The sequence below is a fragment of the Harpia harpyja genome, chromosome 20 (assembly GCF_026419915.1).
Source record: "Harpia harpyja isolate bHarHar1 chromosome 20, bHarHar1 primary haplotype, whole genome shotgun sequence".
NCBI classification, from domain to species: domain Eukaryota; kingdom Metazoa; phylum Chordata; class Aves; order Accipitriformes; family Accipitridae; genus Harpia; species Harpia harpyja.
Genome location: NC_068959.1, coordinates 2776944 through 2795275, shown reverse-complemented (window position 1 = coordinate 2795275; position 18332 = coordinate 2776944). Strand labels below are relative to the sequence as shown.

Below are 18332 nucleotides of genomic sequence, written 5' to 3'. Positions count from 1 at the left end.
GTGAACAAGGGCAGGGAACTGGAGGAAGAAAGTAAGAAAAAAAACCATCAGAAGGTCTCAGATACAACTACAGAGGAAGGAGCTATCTTGTGCACAGTCGCGTTCTTTCTGTAGCTGTGGTTATTCTGTTGCCTGAGCAGGATTATGGAAAAAGAACAGATGATTTGACTGAGATTTTCAAGAGGTATTTATGCGTTTATATTCACGTTGACAATTAAAAGCCAACATTTATATGTCATACCACTTTTTATATCCCCTTTTCAATTTTAGATATAAAGGCAACTTAACCTATCATTCTTACAGCCATTATAAAAAGTTTTACGAAAGCCCAGTTTTACATTTTTGCTGTTTCTTGGCAAAAATATTTTAGTCCAGATCCCTTGGCTTCGTTTCAGCTGTATCGCATGAAGGGACACTAAAGCCGCTTAAACAGTCATTTGAGGATTTCTCAGGGAGTAAAGAGCTGGCTATGCTGGCTTTGTGCCACTCAACGTGCAGCCCTTGGCACACAAGAACCTATCTGAGCAAATGGAGGCACAATGAGGGGACCTCTGCACAACTTTTCACTCCTAGAGCCAGTTGGAAAAAAAAGGTGGAATCTTATTGCACTGCTAAAGCCAGAAAGAGTGGAGGTTTTCTTCACTTACACAAAATACATCCTCTATAAAGTCTACTCACCAAAAATGTTTGTTTTTACAGTAATGGAGAGATGAGTGTTGTTCCTTAAGATTTCCAGAGCTTTTACAAAGGTAATGTTCTCAAAATTCTGTCCATTTACTTCCATTATCTTTAAGAAGAAATAAAAATTGGACTATTAGGAGAATAACTGTTTGACAGACTTACAAATACAAAGGTGATAATACAGGCACAGTAAGAACTTTCCAGAAGTTGTGTATCATCTTTACAGCAGCTGTAGAATGAAAACATACCTTGTAAAATAACTATTTTCATCATGGTAGTGAAGTTTTATCCTGTAAACAAGCCGGGACCTCCATTTCTACCTGACAAATGCTTTAAACAAATTTATTTTCTGTGGTAACGTGACATTCTTGCAATTAGGAACTGCACCCAAATCAAAAATGGTGGATCACAAACCATAGAACTGGTATTACATCAAAGGCTGGATCTTCACCTAGTGTGAACTGTCACTGCTCCACCAGCGTCAGTGAACTGGGATGATTCACGCTAGGTGGGAATCAATCCAACAAAACAATCTGGTGGCTTCAACTGAACCGTATCTCCGATCAGAAAGTTTCCTAAAATAACTACAACTTGGTTTCTTTTCCCATTCTGTTTTTGAAATATTTAAATACTTTAAACATTTGGATATTTAAACTATTTAATAGAAACCCATTTAACATATGTAAACTGAAGCTGAACTGTGGCACTCACAACAGCATACTAGCCAGTTGTTTGCTTTTAGTAAACAGCATCATCTTTTTGTTGAGAACACTACAGCTGGTTGAAACCAGAATATTTTAAATGAGCTTTATTCTTTTTACCTGATCACCACGCTTAAGTCCAGCTTCTGCTGCTTTACTGCCCGTTTCCACAGTCTCTACAAAAATACCAAAACCCTTGTCACTTCCTCCAAGGAGGCTGAAAAACAGTGGCGAATCTCTAGAAGGTTTTTGCAGGGTAATTTGTCTCCATTTTGCTTTGGCAGCACAGGCAATATTCAGCAATCTGAGATGTCCTTTCATTTTCTGTAACACAGAAGACATGAAATGGAGTGCAATGTTTCTTTTACCAGAAATGGAAAAAGAGTTGTGAAAAAACCCCCAAGTGCCAGAAAAAGGATTTTTGATGCCATGTATCCAAACCTTAATAAATAAACCTTGTCCTCTTTTGCAGTAATGCAGAAACACATAAATGACTGCCATATGTACTATTTTATGTGGGCTTTATATCTAAATATATACTTAAGAACAAATATGTCCATGTTAAAAGCCATCTATTAACCGTTAGTCTTGCAGACTACCATGTGTTAGTCACTGGTAACACACTTGAAAATGAAAACATGTAATATTAGAAAGTATGACAGTCGTTCTTTTTTGCTCCTACCGTATCTTCCAAGTTCTTTTCAAATTCTTCCAGAAATCGAGTCATAGCAGGATCTCCTTCAAAGTCATTAAAATGATTGTTCACCCACAGTAAGACCACTCTGGTAACCTGTTAAAAAAAAAAAAAAAAAAAAATTATGTATATATAAACATACCGATGACTCTTCTATAAGCTTTAATCTATAAGAAAAGAAGTATACAAGGACACGGCAGAATAACATATGACAGATTACTGCATCTGTTAACAAACAGAAGCAAGAGACATTTACACATGAAATCATCTTCTCTTATCCTTTATTTGTGGAAACAAATGAAAAATAAAAAACCAAACATTTTTGTACCTAACTGGCTACATTACACGTACTTACTAGTGCACAAATCCATCTTCAGTTAACTCTTCCCTATGCTGTTTATAAAACTTATATTTTTTAAAGCATCCTAATGATCTTTTGTACATGCTACAATTACTACCATTCATGATAAAGTCAGCCTGACAACTGTTTTATCCATCCATGTTATAAAAAAAGATTAGTCTATAGCAGTTTCTCTTCTAAAAATAAACAATTTCCTCTTTTATTTGCTAAGACATTTTTCTTTTACTTTCCTTTTCTTAAAAAACAGTAGTTGCCAAAATGAACAGCATGGAAAAAGGTAAGAAGAGAAGCAGTAACCACAGCAAAAGACCCCAGACAACTTCCTACACAAAAAAATACTGCATTTTGACAGCCTGTTGGGTTTCCTTCAGCTCAAAGCTAGAACGCATAAAACCACTGGCTAAGAATTTTACTGCCATAATTTTCAACAAATTGGACATGGATACAAGTTCCAGACTATGAACATTTTTCATGTGTATGTGCATACAGTTACACAGAGTTGAACCTGGTTCTATTTATGGAAGCATTTTTATCAACTGCACCTGTCTTGAGCAGAGTTTATTTTAAGTACAGAGTTCGTAATAAGCTGTTCAAACACAGTGTGCTCAATGCACTGAAAAGCTCTACAGTAGAAAATTATGGAAGACAAGCACAATGCTGTTGTGAAAAGAAAGATGGTATGTCCAAGAGATCATGAACACAATTTCCCTGCATTTCTGGTGAAAAAGGATTTCAGAGAGTGGCATTTACATCTTTAAATTTAATAGAAAACAGTATTTAGCATTCTGCAGAAGAGAAGCAATGTCATACCTAATTAGGATAGTACACTATATGCATACACCACACTGGAGAATCCTTTCGTGACACTAGTGATAAGTACTTTGCTTTAAAATAGTTCATATAAAATAGCTGGAGCATAATCCTAGTTTATCAGCAACACAAAAAGGAATCAATTTGGAGACATTTTGACCAAAAATACTGATCTCTTCGACTCGAACCAACCTTATCCCTGAGGCTGTCCACTGTGAACCATTCCAAGAGTTTATTTCCAACTTCCAGGGGGCTTGTTAGAAATGTTCTGTATGTTAAAAGGAAATCTTCGATGTAGGTTGGATCCACAATAGAATGTTCTTCTATTAAGTGCATGATGAGTCGCTCGGGTGTTGCCTTAAAAATTAAATGCAAGAAATAACTGGTATCTCTCGTCACTACCTCTCTCTAGAGAGTATCTTAACATAAAACCATGTGAGCAGTCTACTCCCTTTTCAAATTTCAGTTATGGCAAACTCCGGAGAAAACACACTAACGTGTTTAAATCAAATCTTCATGCTTCTCTCAGCCCAGATGTTTTGCATAGGTAATACCTGGCTAAAACAATTAGTAACTTCCCTTAACTTTAATAAACAGTTTAAGTTCCTCTTCCAGATTACAAAAAACAGGTCAATACATGAAGACGCACAAAGGATGCTCCCAATACAAAACTCAATATATCTGCTGAACAGGTCTAACTTTATTAAAGGGGAGATGGAATTAAATTTGTAAAATAATATATTTTCCTTCCAATCAATTTTTTTGAGCTGAGACAGACAAAACTGAGTATGTGTTCTAGATTCAGACCGAAACTGTATTTATTTACTAATAAATAAAGGTTTAATAGATTAATGGAAAGCATAGAAAGAAATTCACCTTGATAACTATGTGTCCTTTTCTGGTTCCACTGCGATCCAACTCTCTGTGCTCCTTTACCATAACAATTTCTCCTTCTTCCTCCACTTTATGAGTGTTTTTTTCCACATGGTTCAGAATCCTCCAGTAGTCTTGCTGGGCTATACAGACAAACTGCCCCCAAACAACATGGGATTGTTAATAAATATCCTAAACACGAATGTATCCCCATCTCTGGGCTGCTTCAACACAATCACGATAGCACAGCATTTGATACCAACCCCACTCTGTTCTGCCCAACTACACAAGAGAGAAAGTTAGAAATAGAAGACAAATAGAACTGGTCACCTTCTTACATCCCCAAAAACTTGTTTGAATGGGCTAAACATATAGACAATAGAGCCTGTAAGAAGTGGAAATGGGTATTTTCTATTTATCTGCTTTTACTGCATGTCAGTCACATACACAGCATGACTGGGGCGGACTAAGCTTACATTTCAGCACAAAGCAGAAGTTCTTGTTTCTCACACAACAGCAGCGTGAGACAAATCCCAGCTACTAAAGAGTGCAGAACTAACCCAACAGCAGAGCCCCTGAGCCACAAAATACCAGCCTCCTTTTTTCTGCTCCTGGAATAAAGATCATGCCTTAAGATGAAAGTAGGCTGTTTTCTTTTATTAGATGCTTAAAAATATGAGGCAGTTGTATAGAATTGTAGTCTTACCTGACAATCATCTACTTTGGTTCTGACCACTCCATTCATGTACTGTTTGTCCAGAGAGGGAGTAATCCCAAAACTATTTCCCATACAGAGGCTCTCACTCTTCCCATCAGGATAGCTGATTTCCACTGTACCATTTAAAATAACATACCAAGAATCGAGCTAGAAGAAGTAAAAAACAAATTTAAAAACTGAAGCTAATTCAACAACTTCTATAAGCCGATCGAATGCTCTTATCTCAGAGAGGCTTATTCTTGCAGTCTCCAGTTTGTTGTCACAACAGTTTTGCAACATTTAATTCACTAAAAATGTGTACTGTAAGGCAAGCAATAAAGATGACTGAAACAAGAATGCTTTTCAGCATTCTTCATTCATTTCAGAACTCATTCAGTAGGGAGGAATGCTGATGAATAGATTGCTTTTTTAATCAGTGGGCTAATTGCGACAGTATATTTATACGATTTAGTGAGAATGAACACTCTTCCCCTGGGTACCCATTTGGTCACTACCAGAGACGAGAGACTACCTAGTCCTCCTGGAGGGATGACCTGCTATGGCCATTCCAGATGTCTTCATCCAAGGACAGAGAGAGATTTCAAGATGGTGATTCAGAGCACCTATTTTGGGAGCCTGACCACTGACTAAGTTGAAGATCTGTCTCCTCTCACTGAGTAAGTATGGAAACTGCTCCTAATTTAGAGATTTATGTTATAATACCTACATTGTTGGGCAAGGATACCACTCCACGTTAGTATTTAAAAAATTACCCTGTAATAAGTTATTTTACCAATGGAAATGATGCATTCTTCTATGCCACATATAATCTTTGAAATAAACTCCTCGGGATGTTAGCACTTACCTGATTAACAACATACTGAATGCTGTTTTATGACTATACTTGGCTGAGTTGAAGTCTTGAACAAGTTATTAAATACACAGGTAGAATCTCCCAAAGGGATGGGCTAAGATTTCAGGATTTTGGATATGGATTTTGGATATGGGTCACGGTGAGAGAAGAATTCTCTAACTTTGAAGTGCGGGAAAGGTGCAAAACAGATTTTCCAGCCCTTCACCCCCAGATGCCCTTGCTAACCTACTGCCTCTAGCACCCTAACTGGGTTGTAAGCAGTAACTTACTTCTTGGCCGTCTTCGAGTATGATGGCTCCTGCTTGCTCTACTACTTCAAATATCATCACTGAGCAAAGTTCTCTTCTCACAGACATAGTCATGTTTGCAAAGGCAGGGAGTTGATGCATAAATTCCAGTAATTGCTCTGTTAGACAAAGGAAACATTGGTATGAAGACTGGAAGGCCCAGGGGTTCCTTAGATACCTTACCCTCCACAGGTATATTAAACATCAGTTAAATTCATGAAAAAATTGCTCAGTAGTGTTACAATCCCCATTAGTGACTGTGGCTAAATGAGCCTAGTATTCATTTTGTCATCAACAACCAGAACTCGGCTCTACAGTCTTGATTGTGTTCTGATTGACTGTTACGGCAGCAGTCTAGCTAGAGTGTAAAAGCACTTCAGCTTCAAACATTTAGAGAAATTAAAAATACCCTTACAGTACAGTAATTATAAGCTTGATAGGAGCATGAAATTATTTTCCAGTGTTTAGAGAAGTAATGTGAAGTATAACATAATGCAAATTTTACTATTAAAACTAATGCCAACTTCTAGTTAAACACTGCGGTAAATTATTTTCATCTTAAATTTTTTGCAATTTACAATAAAGTGTATCTATACTGCAGTAATAGTATGTTCTCCTTGACATTTAATAACTAATTCAACAGTTTCAGGCAGTCAAAATTACCTTGCTACCTATCCCTCCTTTATATCAACACATACAATGACTGTAATACTTAACATCTTAAGCATCTCAAAGACTGTTTTTTAACATGCTTAGCTTCTCAGGACAATACTCTCTCAGTTAGAGGAGAAGTCATTCAATTAACAGTATCACTAGAGCAAAGCGATCTCTGGAAGGCATCATTCATAATTATGAGGATATACATTTCACATTAACTCATTAAACAGTTTTCAGGTAAACTTCTCTTAGAGGTGTTATATGATACAGTTTTACATAAAGTTTTGGTTTTTTCCTCCTCACCAATATCATCATCAGTTTTATCTGCAGGCTCTTTCTCAAGGCACTCTCGTACAACATCTCGCCCTAGAAGCGGATCTGAAGTTCTGTCAATATCTTCATCTTCTTCTTCTTCTTCATCTTCAGAGTCTACAGGTGCTTCTGGAAGACCTGTTAAATCAACGTCTCCCATCTCACTTTCTGTAGCCTACAAAGAAAACATCCATCAGACAAAGAGTTTAATGTCTTCAGTTTAACGACATAATGGCCTTATCTTAGGTAGCTCATACAACAAATGAAAGTCTGTGACCAACAATTCAAACTAGAAATTGTAACAGTTCCCTTTCTGAATACTGAAATCTACAGTTACAGGACTGTACAAATACATACCATTGGCATAAAGCAACATCATGCTACACGAATTACGATCACAAGTTCTGAAAGCAAAAATAGCATACTGGGGGGCATTTGTTCTCTGTCTTCACTTATATCCCTCCCCACCTGCAGTGAACTACAGGCAATATAAATCCATCAATATTAACGATGTGACACAGGAAAAAACACAGCAGATTGAGTGGCTAAAATGAAAGGAATTTGATCTCATTTTTAATTTTGGTATTATAACATGGATTCAAATCCTGGCATAGAGCAAGTATGTCAGGTCGAGTATATAAACTGGGGGGGTGGCGATACAGATGACTATTCTTTCCTCTGTTGGCTGATTCTCATTTTATTTATTTACTCTTTCTTGCAAATTCACGTAAATAAAATGTCTTTTCACAATTCGAGAGTCTGTATTATTAGCAAAATAATAATATAATTCAGTAACACCATTGGTTACCCAATATCTGTGGACACATTTCTACTGTCATCAATAGATGGCAATATAGACATCACACTGAGCAGACACATGAAGCAACGGTGAAAGAGAATGCAATACTGGCAACAAAAAGCAGAATCACATAGGAATCGTTTGCAGTAATTCTTTATGTAAAGTTTAAGTGATGTAATTGCATGAAAATAACTTCCCAAACAGATGGAAGGAAGGACAAAAAAAAAAAAAGTAGCTTCAAATTTTCAATTTCCACGGGGTATTTGCTCAATTACTTTTTTTTAGTTTAAGCCAGCATGCAAATCATTTTTCTGTTTAAATTCAAAAATTTGAACAACAAGATGTGTCACTGAGAAGTATAAGGCAATTCTACAGAGACTTGCAGAAAATTGAGTTTGTTTTTTTAAATGAACACATTCACCATATTCACTTTGACTTTAAAAGAAATCCTTGAGATATTTTACACAAACACTGATGACAAACTAACACATCAAATACTCCGCACGTTCACAAAACCTGCAAAATAAAGGATGGGGTCCTGTCCAACCTGACTTTGAACACTTCCAGTGATGGGGCAGCCACAACTACTCTGGGCAACCTGTTCCAGTGCCTCACCACCCTCCTAGTAAAAAATTTCTTCCTTTTATCCAAGCTAAATCTAGCCTTTTCCAGTTTAAAACCGTTGCCCCTTGTCCTGTCACTGCAAGCCTTGGTAAAAAGTCTTTCTTAGAAGACACCTTTAAATACTGAAAGGCTGCAATAAGGTCTCCCCAGAGCCTTATTCCCTTTTCCCCAGTCTCTGGGGACTTCACCTCGCTGCCATGACTGTTCAAGTAAGATGAAGAGTGCCTTACCAGCTACAGCAGCCAGCTCCCTCGGGACCCTGGGATGCATCCCGTTGGGTCCCATGGACTTGTCTTACGTTCACATTCCTCAGGTGGTCTCAGACCTGATCTTCTCTTACCATGGGAAGGACTTTGCTCCCCCGCTCCCCGCCCTGAGGTTTAGGGACTTCAGAGATGTGGGAAGAGCGACTACCAGTGAAAACTGAGGCCAAAAAAAACGCTGAGTACCGCAGCCTTCTCCATGTCACTAATTCTCCTATTTATGGGGGGGAGGGGACTACATTTTCTTTAATCTTTTTCTGATCAGCGTCCCTGTAGAAGCCCTTCTTGTTATTCTTCACACCCCTTGCCAAATTCAGCTCCAACTGTGCCTTACACCTCCCGGTCCCAACCCTACGCGTCCAGGCAGTGCCCCTGTATTCCTCCCCAGATACACGTCCCTGGTTCCACTGTATGCATTTCTTTCTTGCGCCTTAGTTTGACCAGGAGCTCCTTACGCAGCCAGGCTGGTCTCCTGCCTTCCTTGCCTCATAAAAAGCAACACTCGTTTTAAGTGATTTAATCACAGCAGACTGCACTGCCTCCATCTTCCTACACGCTCCATGTTGATCGGCTAATGCAAGCCCCAGCGCTCTGACAGCTGAGCAGTGTTTCCTTCTTTCACTAGACAGAAAAATACCACGTTTTAGATATAACCTTGGGCCCTTGAGCTTGTCCTTATTTTAATAATTACCCAGCAAAACTAGTAAATCAGGCTTAAATGACTCAACATAAGTATTTCTTTCAGAGTAGGATAACAATACATATAGGGTTAAATCTGTTCTATATTACATCACTTTACTGGCTTATGTAGCTCACATTAACAGTTTTGGAATTAAGCCCAAGTGCAAATTGTGCTTGGAGAGTCTCAGCAGCACATGATCAGTACAGCATTTTATTCAAGGACTTTTCTAGCATTTCTTCATCTAAATAGCCACAGTTTATATCAACTTTTCCAGGCAGAGTAAGACAGACTACAGTACTAATTCCCACTTTGATAACCTCAAGCTAAGATAACAAAACTGAGGCTATAGGTTTTACAGAAAAGTGATTCTTTAAAATTTTCATTGTATAGCCTATATAGGACAATAAACAAATCTTCCGTCTTCTTGATAAATAAGTTATAATTGGACCAAGCTATGAAGCAAGAGGTGGTCCTCAAACTGTGTTTCAAAGACTGTGTGCAGATGGTTGACAAAACGTTGGCAGGTCGGGCAGCGCTGGAAGGAACAGGGAGGATTTTGCTCACAAAGCTGTCTGCAGAAGTAGCTGCTCTTCCCAAGTATGCTGCCCCAGCTCTTTCCATTATCATTTTCAAAATCATTCTTAACAAAACATTTACAAACTACTGACTTATAAAATGAAACCAGAAGCTGCAATCCTCAAACCTTACACAAATATGGATTTTCAGGATTGGGTCTATGGGGCAAAAGTATTTATAGAGAAGGCAGCAGGAACAGACTCAAATGGTGTGTGTCACGTAGGTCACCTGGAAAGTTAACACCAGTTTACTGTCAAAACAGTTGCTTGCTATTTTAAAATCATACTATTAATTTATATATAGCACTGCAAATTTTGCCAATTAATATGTTTCAGCTATGCTTGCCGAATGTTGATCACGGAGACGTCCTGTACACTGGCCTACGCTTTGGAAGCCAAACACGTAAGAACTAGCCCTTGCAACGTTTTGCTGATAATGATATGTATTCCACTACTATGTATATCAGAAGCATACACTGACAGAAGAGAAGTATTAAATACACTTCATGTAAAAGATTTCCTGTGCTGGAATAACTCCATATGATAATGTATTTTACTACTCATGACTCCTAATGCAACCTGCTATTAAGAGCAAGGTTTTTTTTTTCCCCTGCCCTCATGTCAATTCTGTCAGAGGAAAAATGGCCAAGCCTTTTTTCAGAATTGATAGAAAAACCCTCAGTAAGGCCCACTCCCTTATGCATAATTTATAGATAATCCATTTTAATATCAAAACCTTAACCGCAATTGGAATTTTTGCTGGGCAGTAATGTTGCTGCCCACAAATAGTATATACTGCCAAACTGATAAATGAAAGATTTTAAAAAATGAGAAAGAGAGAGAGAAAAACTTTAAGCGCACCACTGAGAACTAAACAGGTAAGAAAAAATAGATGCAAATTGGTTGGTCATTAAGAGAACAGCATTGCAAGCTACTGATACAGGCAACTAATTCATTACAGTAGAAGTGAGACCCTACCCACCCACATCTAGAGATATGATCTGGATTACCTATGTTACCCCCTGGCTGGCTGCCTTAAAGCCTGTCCCATGAAAGGCCAAAGAAACATGTTTTCACTCTGTAATACCAGTTGTATTCTTTTCCCCTGAGGATACCTATTACAGGTCTGAAATAAGCATACTGTCAGAAATGGGCTGAATGAAAAAATAATAAAATAAAAAAAAAATATCCACTTCAAGCAAATTAAAGAAGTTGTTTTAAAAATGTAGGGAATAATTTACTTTTTCTTCCATTATTTAAAAAAAAAAAAGTCTACAGTCTGACAGAAAAACGACTGCTCTGCTGTATTCCAAGCAAATTGGACATTGCAATACCTACATTGTACATTTTACCACATAAAGACTGAAAGCTCCAACAGGGAGCAGTAACGGTACAGGAGAAGGGAGAAAAAAAGTCTTCATACATCTATTTTCATAAGTTTCAGCAACTAACTGAGGGTTTAATACAATGTGTTCATAGCAGTGCTTACAGGCAGGACTCCTCTTCTGCTGATCTCACCTTAATCTTTATGTTCATCATTTCCTGTCTAACATCCTGGACTGAGAAGCAGCTGGAACAAGTGAAACCTCATTTCAACACTATCGATGAAAATCGTGTACACAAATGAACAGAAAGCCTTTCCAAATCTTAATAAAAAATTGTTTCATTCTTTGGTTCTACTATTCTAACCATGTCTTCCTATTCTGGAATTATGTTTGCACTACTTACTGTAAAAAATAATGTTAAGATACCATTAATTCAAAAAGTCATTTCAAGGCTACATTAATCAAAATTACTCAAAAATGCTCTCCTCTGCTGACATTAATGATATTCCTAGAGAGTTTGAGGAGTAATAGATATGAAGCTGACTGCAAAAGCAAAACATTGTTTTCCAAGAACTTTATGGAACACTGTACTTTAACGTACAAAAAATGCTTTCAGTTACTGAGCCAATACATTATACTCAAAATGTAGGTTTATTGCATATCAAAGAGATTCTCTGCCTTCATAATATCATGATGAATATTGCAGGAAACACTTATCTTTTTCTTTCTGATTTCAAAGTCTGTCTATATTGATGCATCACTGCAATATAATGCTACGTTAAAATACTGTGCCGTGACATTATTACACCATACCTATCCATGCACTTGTAACTGGGTGACAAACAGTAAGAGTTTTCTCCAAAACTAACTGTTACAGCTACTGCAATAAAGCCCATAAAGAACCCCGCATCTTTTGACAGGTTACTATTTGCACATTATGCATACAAGGACAAGACATGAAAAATTCACTAAAAAATTAAGAAGGAAAAAAAAAAATACCACTGTGTTGTTTTGAGGTTTTTTTGCCCTCATGACAAGCCTGTTGCACATCTTATCTTCACCCACAGTTTATCAAATGCTTGATTCTCCAATGCTATCTCTCAGGATTACTGACACTGTAGCTACGATCATAGATTGCTGTAATATTATCTTTGAAGATCTCACATGAGTCTAAGAGGGGTAACCTGCCTCGGACATGACCCCAGCTGGCCAGAAATTCTCAGCAAAATTTACAGATGTCCATGTTCCCTGCAGGACGCAAAAACAGACAGGCTAGTGTCACTGAAAAGGAGATTCCTACCTGAAAGGTCCTCACTCCTCAAAATTAATAGAAAATCTACAGTCATTTTCACTTCAATAAATTAATAATTCCTTAGGGTACAAAAATACATTTCACCACTGTTTACTTGCTACAGCGCATATAAATATGCTACACCATTATCTCTTTTATTTATATAATTCTTATTTGTTTAGCAATTATGCTCTTTTGGCATTTTCTGAAGAGTAGCCATAAGGCATTTCAAATGCAATTAACCACACATGATAGAGTATTCACTCATTACTAGAATTATATTTTTGTTATCAATAATATATTTTAAATGCTTTTCACTTTGAGCAACCTCTCCAAACTACTCAGGTAGACAGGTAGGCAGATGATGGTCAGGAAAACTGTCCATTAGCATCCTAATATATAAGATGTTAAGGTACAACACACAGACTAGTTCTGGTGACTCTGACTAATTAAATAAATTCAGTTGATTCAGAAAATTTAAAAAAAAAAATCAAGATACAGAACAACATCTTCTAGCACTGCCTCTCAGAAATTAGAGAATTCACAGAGCGTTTTGAAAAGACTCTCTCAGGGATGCAAACTACTCCTCACCTAGCTGGCAGCAAGCAAATCTAAAGAATTAGTAAGGTAATAGATTAAATAGGACAAAAATGCATAGAGACACTTAATGTTCTAAAAGGATTTTTGCTTTTAATGCCTTATTTTTAAAGTTACCTAGCAATACTTTGCTGTAAATAGATAGATCACTAATATGTTTCCAGTATAGAAATACTACCCTGACAGTACCCAAGGAAACGGAAACATGTCTAAAATCACATTACATCATGCTCAACAGTTGCTATATACCCAGTGTTCTAGTCAGACTTCAACTTGAAAATGGAAAAGTTATGACATTACTGATCAAGACAAACCCAAGATGAGCACCCTCATCAACCAGAACAAAAAACCCCATTAAACTAGCTCTGCAATTTGACGAGACAGGTAACTAAGTATCCTATCTGTAAATGAAAGCTATCTCTGGATTTCAGACAACTTCTATTCTCAGCAAGCACCACTAAAATTTCCACAGTCAATTAGTGCAAAGAGTGCGTTTATTATACCATGCTTTTGTCTGCAGAACAGAACATCTGTTATTACCAATAAATAAAAATAATCAAGGAAGGTATTTGAAACACAAGAATGATTTCATTAAATTTGTTCCATTTCAGAACGAAGGAAAATGATCCCATAAATCATCAAATATGACTTAAAAGCCACAGCACACTTGTTGGTATATAAAGACGTGAAAAGCAAGAAAAAGAGCTTTACAAGAAGTTTGTTTCACTTCTGTGTGGCTGTGGAGGTGGCAAGTCACATGAGCAGCACAGGGATATGCAGAAACATCAAGAGGACAAGTCTTGGATAAAGGGCCACCAGTTTTGTTTATGGAATGTTTAACATCAAGGAAGGAAAAGTAAGAAACAAATGCAATTTTACCTGATAAATATCGGATAGGCTGCTGCTCCCAGAATCACTGGCAATGCTACATCCCGACTGGCTTGAGGGGACGTGAGTCACCTGAGGATGAGGATTGTCGGTAAGATGCATCTTGGTAAGATCAGCTGGAAGCTGTAAAGAAAATGGATTTGGGGAAAGGCAGGAAAAAGAAAGGAAAACAAGACGTGTGAGTCTGATTTGAAGACAAAGGTATTCATAAAACTTTTGTTACACGTTTGAATATCCACCTGTTACTTGACACACATTTTGAGAAAAAGCTAATTTAGGCTAAGACTGCCCAATCACATTCAGATTTTATACAACTGATAGAAAACAATGACCCTTCCTATAAAAGAAAGGTCTAGCCTCTTTACAGCTAACGATATACACCAACAGGATTAAGAGCGCATAAGATGACAAACAGATGATGCCGGCCAAATAGCCCACAGTCTTAAACATTAGCTTATGCTGCAATCCAACATGAAGCAGGATCCCTGTTTATAAATTCAATTCATGCCTTAGTTCAAGAATAACCTCTAGAAAGCATCAATACAGAACAATAAAAGTAGTGTAATCTAAACAAAAGTTTTGGTCCATAAAATGCTTTGAATTTTCTTTATGAAAATTAGTACACAGAAAGAATATTATGCATTTTGGCACATGTATGTACAATAGCACTTCTGTTCTATAAATCTATCTGTACATGCATGATTGAAGCCCACAAACATATTCTTTCTGTTGAAAGAAGTAAAAGTCAGTACTAGGCTTTTGAAGAATCAAAGCCACATGGAATAACCAGTCCTTTAATTCAGCTGCTCATTTATTTTCTGCCACATATATTTCTAGTATTTTTAAATTTACACTCAACTATATGAAAGAACATTGTATCAGAGAATCTTAGATTCTATGATAAAATGTATATCCTTTTACCACTTATAAACAAAATATATATACTATTCCTTTTAAAAAATGCTCTGATGCAGAAAGTCCAAAACTACTCTGACAGCATAAAGTATCATGATCAAAATGAAAAGCTTTCTTCTGTACAACAAACAAAATTCCACACAGTTGTGTCAGCCACTAGATATTCATTCCTACGAATTATAAGATAATATTGTACAAGTGTTGTTGATCCAATATCAACTTTATAAATACTGACTAAACTTAAGTGAAATGGTCTTCATTTGGAATCACATTTTTATGTCTATTTTTTGAAGAACACAAGAGAAGCACTTTACCAAATACTCGTTCACGTATTTTCTGAAACCATAAGCGGCACTGCAGGTCTCTCCAAACCTTCCTCACCCCCAGAAAAAAAAATTAAAAAAAACCCAAAAAACGTTGAGAGCACCTCTGACAGATGTAACACAATTTTGATTATCAAAATTGTTAGGAGGAACATGGAGGATGTTGTGTCACTTGTAAATCCCAATGACATTCTCGTTGCCAATCGCTACTTAAACCTCACCATCCTGTGGGCTCTAAAAACCAGCACAGATCATTACTTGTAAAATAACTCTGGGAAATTGAAGACTACAAAACTATTTTTCACTGTCCTAATATAAACAAAACTAAAATAATGTAAACATTTTACTTACAAAAAGAACGTACAAAATACGCAACCTGTAAATTAATATCTATGTTCACATGTATTTGGAAAAGGAGAAAGTTTGGAAAGCAAAAGATTGCTAAACTCTCACAAACTTCCAGTAAAAAAACCTCCAAGCAGCAGATATAAAATGGTGAACTTGATCCAAATACAAAGGAAACACAACACTTTGAAGCCTATGTTTAGCCACCAAAAAGTTTTACAGGCTGAAAAATCTATTTTCAGGATTTGAGAACAGCAAAAAGGTCAAACCGCTCAGCTGACAAAATTCAATCCAGTGGCCAAAAGGTACACTCGCTATCTGTCAGCACATGCGGTAAGAGCTGACGTACACCGAGATGTGACCTCTTCAACAACAACAACAGAAAAGTAAAAAAGCGAAGCAGGAAAGTTGAGATTTAATTCTGGTCTGGAGCACTAGCTGGTTACTTTTAAAATCCAAACGCATACTTCTACAGTACACATTTTTGTGCCACGTACAGAAAAGCACTATCCATCTACTAACGGACACGAGGCAGAAAGTGTCACATTATCTTCCTTAAAGCCTGCGGCGACTTGGACGTTAGTTAAGCCACCGATATTTCAACGATGCCGACCACGGGGCCGACGGAGGTCGCTTCCCTGGCTTTCCCCATCCGCTGCCTCCGTTACAGCAGCCAGCAGCAGCCGGGGCGGCCGGAGCAGCCTGTGCCGCAGGGTGACACTGCTCCTCCGCTCCCCGGAGTTTCACACGTCAGCCGGCTCCTCTGCAAACACACCGCAATGCCATCGTCCACGCAAAAAAGACAGAGAGGCACGTACGAGCAAGGTCAGCGCATCATTTGCCAGGCAGGACGACATCCAGGATGACACCCAGTACCTGCTAGCAAATTGCTAGGCAGGACTGCTGGCAGTCACTGATACAACTGGAGGTCAGTGTAACTGAAAAATCCAGGAGTTTTAGTAAATTACAGAACAAATCAACCCCTATAGACTCATTATCTCTAGCTTAACAACACCGCAGTTGTGCTGCAAACTCCTCAGCCTGCCCCCATCTTTCTAACCTCCCTATTCCAACAACCGGCTCCGAGTTAAGCTTCGATCAGATTTCTTTCCGTCCATGAGCAAGTCCCATGGTGACTGTGATAATACAGACACAAGGAAATCTAATTTAAGCTCCCTGCTACCCAGATTCATAATGATTTACAAACTTTCAAAACGGCTCCAGGAAAAGCATGAGCAGGACCAAGAGCAGAACTGATTCTGTGGGATTTCCCAGGAGAACAAGGGCAGATGCCTGCTCTTTACCAAAACTGGGTGCTACTGAAGCCCATTCTGGCTCAAAGACAGTGACATACACGCAGACACACACTGCCACATAGAGTTTTTCTCTCCTAATTCAGTTTAAATGTTAAGATTATTGTGATGAAGGCTGTTCTATATACCTTAGTTGAGAACTACAGCTGGAACAAGACAGGGCTCTCAAAATAAAAAAAAAAAAAAAAAAGTTGTGTATATACTTTGTATGCCATTTTCAAAAATACACATTGAAGACCAACTCAGACCACCAGCCCTCCCACAGGAGTATTTCTTATCATCTCATTAATCACTTACAACTGATCTTCATTCCCCCTGCCAGCACTCCCATTCATTTCCATCACCTATAAAGCACATGGGCATGTACGATGTTCCTGCTGGACTCTGCAATATGTTCTTGTAAAAGACATTTAATGCAGGTTAGATGCAAAGAAACACTGCAATATCTCTTTAAATTTGAGAGAGAGATAAGGTTTATTTGAGACAAGTGACCTTTAAAAAGTGCTGCTTGCCACTCTACTCAATCTCCCAAAATAAATCACAGCTTCTATCTTCTGTATGTCATTTTTATTACCCAAACTGATTGTTCGTTCTTTCAGAGCTCACTAAGCAGCAATACATGGATAGGATGTTTCTGTAACAACATGACAGTGGACAGGGGAAGGACTTGCTGGATGTGGTAGTGAAGCTGCTGAAAGTGCTACAACATTGTCTTAACTATTGGTGAATTATGTTCGCTTATTATTTGGCTATGGGTTTTTTGTGAGAGAAGCTTAGAAACTGTTGTTACAATCGCATCAATCTCTTGAAAAATTATGTGTTAGGGAAGGAAGTTCAAAACAGCAGTGTTCACCTATGTCCACATTAGAGGCTTTCAGACACAGACATATATATCTGCATTATCTTCTGGTTAGTTGTGTGTCCCAGCAGCCACAGATAGGAAAACCCCGAACATCCATGAAATTCTAATAAACACTCAGTACAGAAATAGACTACTTGCCACTTTAAACCATAACAACTACATTTTCTCACAAGTAGGGATAATCTGGAATTCGAATATGAGTGTCCCCGACACGCTGGCACAGCCAGTCCTTACATCGGTGCCAGCACATCCTTGTGACTGACCTTTCCCAACAAAGAGATGTTTAGCACCAAACCCTCCGCTGAAATGCCATATTGCGGTTCAGAGCTGTACAGGAAAGGAAGTTAGGAAAATAGAAGTTATGGTCTGCACAGCCACCTACAGCTCTGCCCTCCCACTGAGTCAGGAAAATACATTCGGTGATTACACTGAAAAAAACCTGAATCAACAAGGGAACTTTTAAAGAGATACTGCAAATTTCAATAGGAAAAAAGGAAAGAAAAAACACTAAAACCTTCGGAAGCTCGTCCGAATGGTAGGTAGCATCAGTCTGCCTTGCCACACAAACCCAGAAACGACAGCA

At 37.9% G+C, this 18332-nt stretch overlaps 1 protein-coding gene across 8 annotated transcripts in view; it reads right to left on the bottom strand.

Moving 5' to 3' along the window:
* The window catches only part of RAPGEF6 (Rap guanine nucleotide exchange factor 6), a 133773-nt gene that overhangs the window by 37236 nt on the left and 78205 nt on the right, over nucleotides 1–18332 (bottom strand). For all 8 annotated transcript variants that reach the window (XM_052816462.1, XM_052816464.1, XM_052816457.1 and 5 more), the window contains 9 exons: nucleotides 13983–14114; nucleotides 6939–7122; nucleotides 5961–6097; nucleotides 4827–4985; nucleotides 4124–4276; nucleotides 3440–3604; nucleotides 2065–2172; nucleotides 1503–1706; nucleotides 679–787 (listed from right to left, as the gene is read on the bottom strand). In XM_052816462.1, coding sequence (XP_052672422.1) covers nucleotides 679–787; nucleotides 1503–1706; nucleotides 2065–2172; nucleotides 3440–3604; nucleotides 4124–4276; nucleotides 4827–4985; nucleotides 5961–6097; nucleotides 6939–7122; nucleotides 13983–14114 — 1351 coding nt within the window. The remainder of the gene's footprint in view (nucleotides 1–678; nucleotides 788–1502; nucleotides 1707–2064; nucleotides 2173–3439; nucleotides 3605–4123; nucleotides 4277–4826; nucleotides 4986–5960; nucleotides 6098–6938; nucleotides 7123–13982; nucleotides 14115–18332) is intronic.